The sequence below is a fragment of the Macrosteles quadrilineatus genome, unplaced genomic scaffold (genome assembly GCF_028750875.1).
Source record: "Macrosteles quadrilineatus isolate MER2022 unplaced genomic scaffold, UCM_ALF_1.0 Scaffold_1__1_contigs__length_201487025, whole genome shotgun sequence".
NCBI lineage: Eukaryota > Metazoa > Arthropoda > Insecta > Hemiptera > Cicadellidae > Macrosteles > Macrosteles quadrilineatus.
Window position 1 is genome coordinate 18,949,589 of NW_026542594.1, and position 14,522 is coordinate 18,964,110.

General features: G+C 33.7%; 1 protein-coding gene across 2 annotated transcripts in view; it reads right to left on the reverse strand.

Moving 5' to 3' along the window:
* The window catches only part of LOC129004589 (protein suppressor of forked), a 137,913-nt gene that overhangs the window by 26,850 nt on the left and 96,541 nt on the right, over positions 1–14,522 (reverse strand). For both annotated transcript variants that reach the window (XM_054433142.1, XM_054433143.1), the window contains exons 10-11: positions 11,138–11,282; positions 9,176–9,245 (exon numbers count right to left, since the gene is read on the reverse strand). In XM_054433142.1, coding sequence (XP_054289117.1) covers positions 9,176–9,245; positions 11,138–11,282 — 215 coding nt within the window. The remainder of the gene's footprint in view (positions 1–9,175; positions 9,246–11,137; positions 11,283–14,522) is intronic.

Here is a 14,522-nt window from a genome sequence, read left to right on the forward strand (position 1 = left end):
ATGAATAATTGAAATTAGAAGTTATATCAAATGATGATGATGAATATCTATTCAGCCCCTTTTTTCAATAAATACTGTATGGGGTTCATTAATTTTATACAAATTAGTAAAGCTATCTCAACGAACGTAAAGTCATGAGTAGCAGGGCTGTGTTTCCCTAATGGGGGAAACAGCGGTTGCCAGGGGCCTGGGAAGGGACCTCACTTGGGACCTTAAAGAAGTTTTAAATTGATAATAAGTTTCACCGATGATCTGTAGGGGATTTGATTTTTGAGTCAATCTTGCTAAAAAAAAGAGAAAAAAGATCCAATAAAAATCAATCACCACTTACCATCTTTTATATGGATTTACCGTCTTGTGAGTCAACAGTATAAGTGTAAATATATTATTACAAGTGTTATTAGATATAGCTTTTGTACTTTCAGGCAGATTTATATTTAGTATAACAATTAATATTTTTTTAATAAATACTTTTCAAAGCAGTCCATTTCCAACCCAACCTAATTTTGCCCAAGACCCAACAGTATTCAACATCATTGACATGACCAAAAGTAAAAAGATCCAGCCTGCGGACCTGTAGTACTATTATGTTACAGAATTATATGTATGGGGTCGATTTGGAATAAAAGAGCTTTTGTCTGCATATAGGGAAACTTTCCATTGGGCAGGTTTAACTTACCGATGCTATTTATTTAGGCTTGGAACAAAGTAGGACTAAGTGTACTCCCTTCTATCACCCTGTAATCGATCTTTCTAGGAGAACTATTGGATTTGAATATTTATACACCTGATATTATATGTCCTCTAAGTAGATTTTTAACCAGTAAGGATATACTAAACAGCTCAACTTTTATTGTGGTAGCAACCGATCAATTTTATTGAAAACTTTAACTAAATTGGTAAAACTGAGTGTTTTTCTTGTTGTTACCCTTCATCGATGATTCTGGTTAATGAAAAATAGTGAGTCATTAGTAGTTCTGTCTCAACTTAATCCAAATTGTTGTTGAGCTCAAATGTTATACTCCATTAGACATTTTTTCAATTGAATTTTAATCTATATACGGTAGACTCCCTCTAGTTCGGCTTCAGTTGGATCGGCCGCCAGATGGTCCGGCCCTGTCCCAGGGGGACAAGTCACATAGTCACGGGCGAATTACTTTTGACAGGATTCAACTTAAATGTTTAGTTGACGGGTGCTTCTATGGGAGAATTGTTGCATATTACCTGTGATAAACTATGTCACATAACCCCAAAAATATAAAAATACCAAGAACATTTTACATTGTTTTTCTTCAGTATAATATGTTGAAATGCATTGAACTATTTCTGACCATTTTTTATGTGAAGTAGGTTCCCCCATTATTGTTTTGGAAACATCACTGTTTGTTTATTTAACAAAAATTAATCGCATCATTAGCTTAGCTTCAAGGTCAAGCTACCCGCATCTCCTGTGGGCTTGCTATGTCACAACTGTTTGTGGTTGGGTGATAAGTAACCATGGCAACTTGTTGAATGTGTGGATGAAGAGAAACCAAAGAAAAAATAAGAAGAACAAAGAGAAATAAAAGTGGTGTTTTATGCCGTCCGTTGTTATCTGTATCTTATTTTAATACTGTTGTTATCTTTAAGACTAAGTACAGTGATTTTAAGCTGTTTTATGAGATATCTAATGTTTTTATCAACATTCTTCTGCTCTGAAACAAGTTGTAGTAGCCTATGCTGACTACGGTAGCAGTAGTATACTAGACTTTCTACCGTTCTTTAAATGATTTATTGCTGTACAGTGTTGTGTAATTGTTGTTTTGCTTGAGTAAGCGTGATTTTAAACGTTACAGTTTTTATTACTAAACCAAGGTTAATGATTTAACATATAATGATTGCACAATACTATTTGTATTTTAATGATGTAAAATGCAAATTAATTAATGCCCATTTTATATACAGCATTAGGCGTTTTTATGGGTATGTAATAAAATGTTGTGGAGTCAATCTCCACAACACTGTTTGAATGTCCCGCCAATCTCAACCCCTACCGCTGCTCGCGCATGCGCAAGGAGGCAAGCGGGTAAGACGAGTGAAAAACGTCTGTCGTGTGTCGTGCACCTGACTTCGGACATCATGGAAGGCTAAGTTCTTTTGGGAAATGGGGGGACGCCCCCTTAAGGTATTGTGTCGTAGTAGTAGAATTAAATAATATGTAATTTCAGATCATCACATCAAATCCAATATATCATTCATTGCATCATTAATTATCAGTCATTTATTCAGATGTTAGTTCACGTTGTGTCCAGTCAACTTATATATTAGTTATATTTCATATGTTGAACCAAGTACATATTTCTCAGATATAAATGCATTAATTAATCAAACAATCATCAAAGCTGGCTCTTGGGGCCTGTGAATTGCGGTAAATTGTCTCCTCTGTTTTATATAATGTGTTCAGTTTACGTTTCCAACAAGAACGATTTGGTCTGGAATTTGATTCACATGACCAGATCACCAAAATGTGCCACCATTATGCCACAAGTGGTAGCAGAGCGTGGTTCTTGTGGAGTCAATCTCCACAACACTGTTTGAATGTCCCGCCAATCTCAACCCCTACCGCTGCTCGCGCATGCGCAAGGAGGCAAGCGGGTAAGACGAGTGAAAAACGTCTGTCGTGTGTCGTGCACCTGACTTCGGACATCATGGAAGGCTAAGTTCTTTTGGGAAATGGGGGGACGCCCCCTTAAGGTATTGTGTCGTAGTAGTAGAATTAAATAATATGTAATTTCAGATCATCACATCAAATCCAATATATCATTCATTGCATCATTAATTATCAGTCATTTATTCAGATGTTAGTTCACGTTGTGTCCAGTCAACTTATATATTAGTTATATTTCATATGTTGAACCAAGTACATATTTCTCAGATATAAATGCATTAATTAATCAAACAATCATCAAAGCTGGCTCTTGGGGCCTGTGAATTGCGGTAAATTGTCTCCTCTGTTTTATATAATGTGTTCAGTTTACGTTTCCAACAAGAACGATTTGGTCTGGAATTTGATTCACATGACCAGATCACCAAAATGTGCCACCATTATGCCACAATGTTTATAAAATGTTGGATTAAATTGAGGTTCTACTACGTCCAGTTAGTCCGGTCAAGAGGTGGCCGAACTAGAGGGAGTCTACTGTACTATTATGAAAATGAGGTGAAATCAAAGTCAAAGTCATCTTTATTGTCACAAAACATTTTTTTAAATGCTCTGGCACAGCCAGACAAAACAGGTGACATTGTCAAACTATACTAAAATAAACTAGCTTATTATTGGTAAAAATAAATACATAGTAACAAAACAAACAATTCACATTGATTTGTCTTCGAGAAACTGATCAATACTATAATAATTCTTTTCCAACAAAAATTCAAAATTTTTTCTTTAAAAGATACTAATTCTATTATAGATTTGTAGTACCCAGGCAAATTGTTAAAAAATCTTTTACCCATATAAGAAGGTGTCTTTTCCACAAGATTTAATCTGTGTATAGGTTATTGAAAATCTGTATGAAATCTAGTGTTATAATTGTGCCGATTATTTTCACTGTGGAGTTTTTCAAAATTTGATTTCACATACAATAAACATTTAAGAATATACAAATTAGGGACGGTTAGAATCTTTAGTTCTTTAAAAAGTTGTTTGCAAGAATGTTTTACGGGTTTAAAAGTCATAATTCGAAGTATTCTTTTAGCGAATTTCCTATATAAGCTATTACCGTAGTACTCATGGTAAGACCTGGACCCGGGACCGATTTGTTTGTTTGTTTTGAGGTCCCTAGAGGCCAAAAACACCATCCGTTCAAATTCATATATATATATATTTATAATTTATATATATTTATAATTTATATATATTTATAATTTATATATATATAAACTTATATATAACTTATATATAACTTATATATATATATTTATTTATTTATATATGTGTCCGTTAGCGCGATAACTCGAGCAAAAACGATCCGATTTTGATGAAATTTGGTACAAACGTGTAAACCTACGTTTATTCGAACGAGTTCGCGAACCAGCATGATCAGACCATGGGAACGGGGGTTTATTGGGGGTTTTATGGGGTAAAAATGTGTTTTTCCCATTGTTGACTCAAAATACATAACATTTTGCAATTTCTTTCCAAACTATTTTGTAGAGCTTAAAAAAACAAATAATTTAGTATACTAGGTGAACCCCGTCGAAATCGACGGTTCCTTTCAAGGCTTACGTTAATTCATCTAACTGCGATAAATTGGGTAAAATATGCATATTTTGAGCATTTAGCATTGTTTAAAAGGTAATAAGTGTAAAAACAATAATGATTTTAATTGTGTTAGTTGCCAAATTTGGTTGATCATTCCTTTGGTTGAATGATTAAAATATTTCCCATACCGTACGTCATCGGAGTTATTATTACTGTAGTATATGATATCTCTTCCTTTGGAAGAACCTTTAAATAGTATTTAAAATCGTATTGGTGGGTCTTTTGTAGTTAAACACATCTGTGATTTCATCAGTGTAATATGATTTTATTTGAAAAGAAAATATTTTTGGAAAGACATATTCTAACTTCAAAGGGAGGTATATCCGTTACAGAATAAGTTTGATTTTTCCTTCGTCGCGTCGCGTCAGTTCATATCATACTTCTGTGCCGATGAATGAACCCTGTAGCATAGTTTTGAGAAATTTATTTTGGGGTTACTATTAAAGCTGGAATTCCTTGACTTGGGGGATGTCAGTTAGTTGTCTCAGCCTTATCAATAAAATAAAGTTGTGAAAATAATCTCTCTACAGAATGTTAGGTGTAGTGGAATACTTGAAGTCAAGTTGGCTTTTATTCTTGAACTGTTAGGGGCCTCCTAATTTATATGGTCTTGGCGGTTTCATGGGCAACAAATCATGCAAATGACATAGCAATGGGACATTTTCAAAAAGCAAAAATACTGTGAATTGGCTGTTACGTATATATTGACGTTTACATGTTGGTAATCAACGTATCTTATAAAGGATTATGTGATCTAGTTTAAAAGGAATGTGACCTTTCTGTCATGACAGTAGCTGCTCATATCGTATTTTCTCTTTGTACCATATTTTACAGCCAAGATGTAGTGTTATTTTCAATAATGTTACCAACCCAGTGCGCCAAAGTCCGTAATATAAGCAGGTGCAAATAATTTGTTAAGATGGGTACCATTTTAGGCAAGGTGTCTATGTTTGGATTTTATTAGACACGATAAGAGCAGATATTTCAACAAAAATATTTGATATGTGTAGAATAATATGATAAAATGTAGGCAAAAGTGTTGAAAAAGGCAGACACCAACCCGTACAATAGATATAAGATAGTTCAATAAGAAATAATTTAAGAATTGCTGTGATAAAAGGATTTTCCACTGATTTTGTAATGGAATGTTATATTGCAAAACATGACATGATAAAGAGGAAAATCAATTTTAAATCAGAAAATAACATTACAAATACTTATTTGGTACAATTCAGTAACTCCCAATAAATATGTGAAATACAATTTAAAAATGAACAGCTGATTTATTATAATGTATTATTCACATAGCCAAAATGTAAACAACTCTGTGGAGGGATCTTTAAAGGCTTCTGGGGCAGAGCCCTAAGGGATTTTGCTTAGTTTTTCTTTTGATAACTCATCTACAGACCAAGACCTTTCTTTGGACAACTCTACCAAGTTTCTACGCCCATCCGTTCTCTCAAATTAGTAGGGACAAAGTTTCCAATTAAATTAAATATTTAAATTCCCCCATGTTAATCGTATGGGAGAAAATCCAACTTTGATGGCCTGTGGGGCAAAGCCCGAGGATTTTTATTACAGGAATTGGTGAAAGGGGGCGTCTACACAAAAAATACTTTATTTTGACACGTCGTTTGTAAAAATCCGTCCATTATTAACGGAGGAGTAGTGTTTTGTAGATATCGCCTTCACGTATTATATATAAGGATTGAAGCGTTATAATGCACCTAATGGTTACGGAGAAAATTCCAAAAAATTGTAAATTTAAAATTCACATGTTATTCTTATGGAGAATAAGTAAACTGTTGTAGTTAGCTTGTTTATTAACATATTTTGCCCAAATTTGGAAAATGTTTTTATTTCTTACTAACTATTAACATTTTACATAAAAAAACACTTTTACCCTCCCTGTTGCAGCAAACCTAAGTATGTGTTAAACTGATTCTATTTAAATAAGGAATGTGATATTTTTAAGGAGACATTTTAGTGTAAATCCAATCAGGCAAATGGAAATTCGCTTAGTCTGCAGGTTTGCTGCGGCGGGGGTATTTTGAAGTTTAAAAAGTTTATACGAATCAGAGGTGACGCCCCAAAGCTCTATTCCATACTGTAAAATTTACGAAAATAAAGCGTGATAAATCATTAGTCTACTGTTTAAATCAACAACATTTCTTAAGACCAACATTTGAAAACATTCTGAATTTAACTTTTTAGAGGTGTTATGAATGTGATTCTTCCAATTCAATAAACTATCTACATCAATTCCTAAAAATTTAGCTGTGTTGCTAAGATTTATTTTTCATTATCAAAATAAACAAAGCCTTCAAGATCGTCCCTACACTGTGCAGTTTGAAATTTTACTATTTGTGTTTTAATGTGGTTCATTTTCAAACCGTTAACTTTAAACCATTTTGACAGATCTTGAAGAGCTTGATTCAAGGCTAAACTTAGTTCATGACTGTTTTTTACTTTCTCCCCCTATACCATAGTATATGGAGAAAGTATTGTTTTCGTCAAAATTTTCGAGTTTGAGTTTTGAGTGGATATATTCGTTTTGGGTCCCCCTGGACCCAAAAAAGTGGTTTTCAAAGTGATGTCTGTGTGTGTGTGTGTGTGTGTGTGTGTGTGTGTGTCTGTGTGTCTGGATGTGTACAAAGCTAGAGACCACACCTGTGGTCCGATTTCGATGAAATTTAGTATGTAGGTTCTAATCTATTGTATCTCCAGGCGTTTTTTTCATTTTTTTGAAATTTTGATTTTTAATGGGGATTTTCCCATAAAAACCCATAAAAAACTGGAAAAATCGGATTTTCTCAAAAATGGCCCGAACGATTTTGATAAAGATTTAGTATGTTGTAGCCCTTTAAATTCTGAATAAAATGGTACAAATTCCATATCTGTAAAAATTACGGTTCAAAAGTTATGGTCAAATATGTTATTTTCCCATAAAAACTCCATAAAATAACGAAAAATAGGATTTTAGAAAAAAAATCCTATTTTGATTTAACATAGTATGTTATAGTCCTTACAGTTTTTATAGTTTTTTTTTTAATTTTTTAGACATTTTTATTTTTAATGTGGATTTTCCTATAAAACCCCATAAAATAACGGAAAAATATGATTTTCCCAAAAATGACCCGAACGATTTTGATAAAAAATTAGTATGTTATAGTCCTCTATATTCTGAACAAAATGGTACAAATCCCATATCTGTAAAAATTACGGTTCAAAAGTTATTGTAAATTATGTCATTTTCCCATAAAACCCCCATAAAATAACAGAAAAATCGGATTTTCCCAAAAATGGCCCTAACGATTTTGATAAAAATTTAGCATGTTGTAGTCCTTTAAATTGTGAACAAAATTGTACAAATCCCATTTGCGTATATTTACTCTCACCACTTACATATGATAAAGGTTTTTGACAAACTTATGGGAGAAAGTATGTGTCAGAATGCTGATACCGTTTATTTATTTAATGATGGCTGTCGTATCGTCAGCATATAACAACAAACTAGGTTTAACACACAGAAAACGTACTACTATAACCCAGAATGCCAACCGCATGGTAAAAAGCATTAATGTAAGACTAAATTACTTACGTAATTCCCGTCACAGCTCAATAAAATATGTCTATTCAGGACATGTTTTGGTGTTAAAACACCATCGTCAGCTTCAGGTACATAGTGTAGAGTTGATCAGTTGTTAACATCGTCAGAAGAACACAGTACGAACACGAATAAATACATAAAACAATTAAACATTTAAAAAACAGGACACATCTGACAAATGTTTAATTGTTTTATGTATTTATTCGTGTTCGTACTGTGTTCTTCTGACGATGTTAACAACTGATCAACTCTACACTATGTACCTGAAGCTGACGATGGTGTTTTAACACCAAAACATGTCCTGAATAGACATATTTTATTGAGCTGTGACGGGAATTACTTAAGTAATTTAGTCTTACATTATGTCCAACAGCTTAGGGGCTACACACATGGATTTAAAAAAAAAAAAGCATTAAGCGGTTTGAGAGAGCTTTGCCTGTCAATCTGTAGGCAGCGCCACCAGCGTTGCTATGCTATTGCATGGCAACACTGGTGGCGCTGCCTACGGATTGACAGGCAAAGCTCTCTCAAACCGCTTAATGCTTTTTACCATGCGGTTGGCATTCTGGGTTATAGTAGTACGTTTTCTGTGGTTTAACATTCTTAGGTAGATCATTTATGTACATCAAAAACAATAACGGTCCTAATATAGAGCCCTGAGGCACCCCCATAACAATCTTTTCCCATTAAGAAGCATAATTAATGTTTTCTTTAATAATAACTGTTCTTTGAAAGCGATCGCTTAAATATGATTTCAACCACAAAATAACTGATTCTGAGAATCTATAGGAGGATAATTTATCAAGAAGAATTTGATGGTGTACACTATCAAAGGCTTTGTGTATAGATCACAGAACACGCCAATAGTGCTCTGTGACCCATCCAAGCTCTGTGTTATTGAATTTACAAAGTGAGCCACAGTGGAAGTGGTACTTCGATTTTTCCTAAAACCAAACTGTTCATCAGCTAATAAGTTATTAGATTCCAGAAAATAGGACATTTAATTGAATGCAATTTTTTTAAATATCTTTGAAAAAGAAGGCAGGACAGAAACAGGTCAGTAGTTATCTGAATTACTCTTAGAACTTTTTTTAAATAATGGCTTCACCTCTGCATAGGTGATGTCTGTTTGTTTGTTTGTCTGTGCGGCTGTCACTACTAAAATACTATATCGATATAGCCAACATTAAGCACAAAAATGGTACACATATCTAGGAAAAAAACACTTATGATTTTTTTTTCAAAGCACTGAGTTTACTTACACTGATTTTTCAGGTTCTAAGCTTCCAGAGGATAACACTCTTTCAAACAAGACTCTTGTGTTGTTGTCCTCTGAAAAAAAAAAATAGCTTTAGAAATAACAAACAACCAAAATTTAAAATACACATTTTGAGTAAAATGGTGGATTTGAGCAGGTAAAAAATCGGGTTTAAATTATTAACACGTCTTAAACTGTTTGCATTGCTTTTCGTATTAACTGTTATGAAATGAAACAAATGTTATGCATTCTTTTGTTAATACCAAATAATTTCGTCTAATGTGTGTGACTTATTAGCGAATTTCCCATATAGGGAAAAAGCTATTACCGTAGTACTCATGGTAAGACCTGGACGCGGGACCGATTTTCTTTTTAGTTTTGAGGTCCCTAGAGGCCAAAAACACCATCCGTTCAAATTCACACATATATATATATATATATTTATATATTTATATATTTACTAGCTGACCTGGCGAACTTCGTATCGCCTAAGTTATAGGTTTCCCCTAAGACAGACCGATGGAAAGAAAGTACCGTTACGTTTAATTTTCAAGATGATCTCGTTCGCATCGCTCAATCACGTCCTGGTTGAAGTTCGTTCGCTACGCTCACTCACCTTTTGGTTGCAAATTAGCTGTTGTCATAAATGTAAAAGAAATAATAGTGCTGCACCCTGTTGGTAATCCTTGTAACTTTAATGCTATTGAACATCATAGAACAGAACCAACTTGTTTAATTGAAACAGCTGTTAAGATTCATTAATTCCATTTCTCATAAGGTTAACATGGGAAACTCCAGAGCCACTGGGGCGGAGCCCTTTTAAGAATTTCGAAACGGGAAATAGTTTACGTCCGATTCATTCGCATACCTACAGAATTTACACACCAAATTTCATAACGATCGGTGAAGTCGTTCCGGAGGAGTTTGCAGACAAACACTGTGACACGAGAATTTTATATATTAGATATATATATATATATATATATGTGTCCGTTAGCACGATAACTCGAGCAAAAATGATCCGATTTTGATGAAATTTGGTACAAACGTGTAAACCTACGTTTATTCGAACGAGTTCGCAATCCAGCATGATCGGACCATGGGAACGGGGGTTTTATGGGGTAAAAATAGGTTTTTCCCATTTTTGTCCCAAAAAACATAAAATTTAGCAATTTCTTTCCAAATCATTTTGTAGAGCTTAAAAAACAAATAATTTAGTATTTTGAAGCGTTGTTATGCGCCTAATGGTTACGAAGAAAATTCCAAAAAATTGTAAATTTAAAATTCCCATGTTATTCTTATGGAGAATAAGTAAACTGTTGTAGTTTGCTTGTTTATGAACATATTTTGATCAAATTTGGAAAATGTTTTTATTTCTTACTAACTATTAACATTTTACAAAAAAAAAACGGTTTTACCCTCCCTGATGCAGCAAACCTAAGTACTTGTTATACTAATTCTATTTAAATCGGGAATAAATGTTATATTTTTAAGTAGACATTTCAGTGTAAATCCAATCAGTCAAATAGAAATTCGCTTAGTCTGCAGGTTTGCTGCGGCGGGGGTATTTTAATTGTTTTTCAGAGTTTTTTATTGTGAAAGCAGTTTTTAGACCAATATTTGTACAATATAGTACTAGTCTAAGTTAAATCAAAACATTCATGTCCGCTGTGTTTTAAAGTTGAGTGTGAATTAATGAGGAAAAATTAGTCTTGGGTCCAATAAACAACACTATGGGAGAGTAGCGTTAAACTTGGACAACCCCAGGAAGGCAAATTTGGTACGATTTAGCCGATCATCCCACAAATTAAAAACAACCAATAATCTCTCACTTTTCTAAAAATATTATTCCTGTATTGTTTTATTTCTTTTCTTTTTATTTGGGTTTAGAATAGTGAAGTTCTGTGAGATAACAAAACTAATATTGATCGAATAATAATCTCCATTTCAACTACTTTGCACTCACCATTTAAATGTGAAAGGTAGTCAACATAGCACACAATGTATTCTGGGCAGTTTGAAAACTTCTTCAATCCGAGTTCAAATATTCTGAATGCAATATTTTTATCTTTACTGCAGTAGTATTCCATTAGAGCCGCAGCAACAAAGATCTGCAAAAATTCATTATTGTAGTCATAGTTATATTTCTTAACTAGCAGAGTACCCGTCCTTCGTACGGGGTTAGCATTTGAGTTTAAAATGCTTATTGCAGTTATACTCAAGCTTTGCGTTTGCAATGGGGGAGGACAAAGTTTGATAAAATTTGCTTCCTTAAATTGACGGTATACTATGGTGCATCTTATACCTAATGTTCTAATACTTCACCTTAACAATTAATAAAGAAAAATAAATTATTACAAATTCACAAATTATTCATGGCATTAAAAACTTAAACATAACTGTAAACAATCCTACTTTTGACAGTTCTCATTGTGTATCACAGTTTTTTTGTTGCTGCTTAGTTCAAATTAGCTGTTTACATAAATGCAAAAAAAATTATAGTGCTGCACCCTGTTGGTAAATCTTATAACTTGTTAATGCTTTTGTATTCATAGAACCAACTTTTTTAGTTGAAACAGCTGACTAAATTCTTTAATTCCCTTTAAATATGAATACTCATAAGGTTAACATGGGGAACTACAGAGCCACTGGGGCGGAGCCCGAAAGGATTTTTGAGATAATAATATGCCTATATGTTAATCGGGAATGTGAGCTATCATCATGCCAAATTTCAGCCCAATCAGTCCAGTAGTTTATGCGTGATTGAACTTCAAACAAACAAACAAACAAACAAACAAACAAACACACAAACTTTCACATTTATAATATTAGTAAGATAAGATTTACAATGATCATGAGGAGCAGTTAATGAGTCAGAGTTTTACATAACATAATTTAAACACAAAAGGTTTATTTGCTTGGTTGTTTATTTGTTTTTTTTATCCATCTGGAAAAAAGCTCCTTAATGAATAATAATTTTGTGCACCTTGATGAAACTTGAGTCCTTCATTTGAAACCATTTGCGTTTTTGTAAAGACAAGTTCAGGCCCGGACTGGCCCGCCGGCCTAACAGAAAACACCCACAGGGCGCGGGTACATATTTTCCAATAAGCATTTCAGGAAATTCAAAACCCTACTCTTATGTGGCTGCCAAACATGAAAAGTAACAAATACTATAGCCAGCAAATTGCAAGTTTTTTATCAATAAATGCCTCAAAGAATTGCCAACGAAGAATTACTGAGAGTGGCAAACTAAAGCCCAGTAAATGAGACCGTAACAAAAATAAAGTTTGCCTGGATTGGCCATACGCTAAGAAGGTCAAACTACACCATTAGTCGCCAAGCACTCGAGTGGAACCCTCAGGGGAATAGGAAAAGAGGAAGGCCGAAGACAACCTAGAAGAGGTTGGTCGACAAAGAAATCAAGAAAGAGAGCAAGAGCTGGGGATGAAATCAAGCTGATGGCACAGAACCGTGTACGGTGGAAAGCGTTTTGGTGGCTCTACTTCCCCCATGTGAATTCCCCCATAGGTAAACAGGAATTAAGTCAAGTTAAACCCCAAGTCAAATTAATTAAATCAGACACCAACAATTATGTTTAACAAATTTTCTGAGGAAAAAGCTTAGCTAGTAATAATCTTATGTAAATTAGTCGTTTATATAACACATATATTATGTGTTATATATGCTTTATATACTTTCCTCATATATTTTTGAAACAATTAAATATTTTTTTCAATATTGCAGAGACTCAAGAATTACCTGTGCATAATTATAATACAAGGGGTAAAAATTATTTACAGTCGGGACCACGCAAGTTTGCAGTTGAGGGAGGAGCCTATTTACCATATGGTTTTGAATGAACCAATGAGAACAATGCGGTGTTGCCAAATCTAATAATACCAGCTGAGTTGAAAATATTGCTTAGTATACAGTGTGTAAATTAAGTATTAAAACAAATCTGTATTTTTAAAACCGAAATAGATAGAAATATTCTGTTTGTGGCAATAATTAATAACAAAGGTTCCGCAATATTTTACATCAAAAATATTTTTTTAACCCCCCTAACAGGGTAGGGGGTAGGGGGTGACTTATTTTTTTCAAATAGCAACCCCTATTGAGTGACCCCTCATTTTGAAGGGTTTTTCAAAAGAAACACAATGACGCAAATCCGAGATGAATATCTCACCCCTAGCCAAAATGGCGGATATTCCAAAATGGGTGCTTTTTTACAAAAATTAAATTTTGGATTACCCGCCATTTAGGCTAGGGGTGAAATATCTACCTCGGGTTTGCATCATTGTTTTTCTTTTAACAAACCCTTCAAAATGTGGGGTCACTCAATAGGGGTTGATATTGAGTCACCCCCACCCCCTACCCTGTTAAATGGTTTGAAAAAATATTGTTGATGTAAAAAATTGTGGAACCTATGTTAACAATCAATTCCACAAACATAATATTTCTATCTATTTCGGTTTTTAAATTACAGATTTCTTTCCATTGTTTGTGAAATTGGCGCTTTTTCACATACAATAAATCAAATTTTGGAATACCTGTCATTTTGGCTAGGGTTGAGATATCCACCTCGGGTTTGCTTCATTGAGTTTTTTTGACAAATCCTTCAAAATGAGGGGTCACTGAATAGGGGTTGCTACTTTAAAAAAATTAGTCACCCCCTACCCTGTTAGGGGGGTAAAAAAATACTTTTGATGTAAAAAGTTGCGGAATCTTTGTTAACAATTATTGACACAAACAGAATATTTCTATCTATTTTGGTTTAAAAAATACAGATTTGTTTCAATACTTAATTTACACACTGTATTTTATTTAGTGTTGTCAATGGGCGATGTGGCAACGTCGCACTAGCCTGGTCTTGTGATTGGCTGCCACCAACTGCAAACTTACGTGGGTCCGACTCTAGTTAAAGAACAACCAAGGTTTTAACTTTTCAAAAATAAACCTTCTTATTTTTATTATTACTATAATTATTTTATGGTGAGCATTGGACCACTTAAGTCAATATAATGGTTAGATTCTTTTTAAATTCTGTCTCTTCTTCTTGTTTCTATTTTTAGTATTTTATCTATTGCTACAGTGTTAGTTGTTTTAGTAATAGGTCTAATATAAACCTTCTTATATTAGAAACTATTTTTTTTTTTACTTCCTAGCATTTAAAAAAATGAAAAAGACAAATCTAAATTTATGAAAAAACTTAAGGCATTCTTACTTGACCTTGCACCTTACAGTATACAAGATTTTAGTAATTTCAATTTTAAATAATGTCACTGGCGTAACTAGTCTGACTGCGCCCCAATGCAACTATTACCCGTGCGCCCCTATTCGTAAACTCA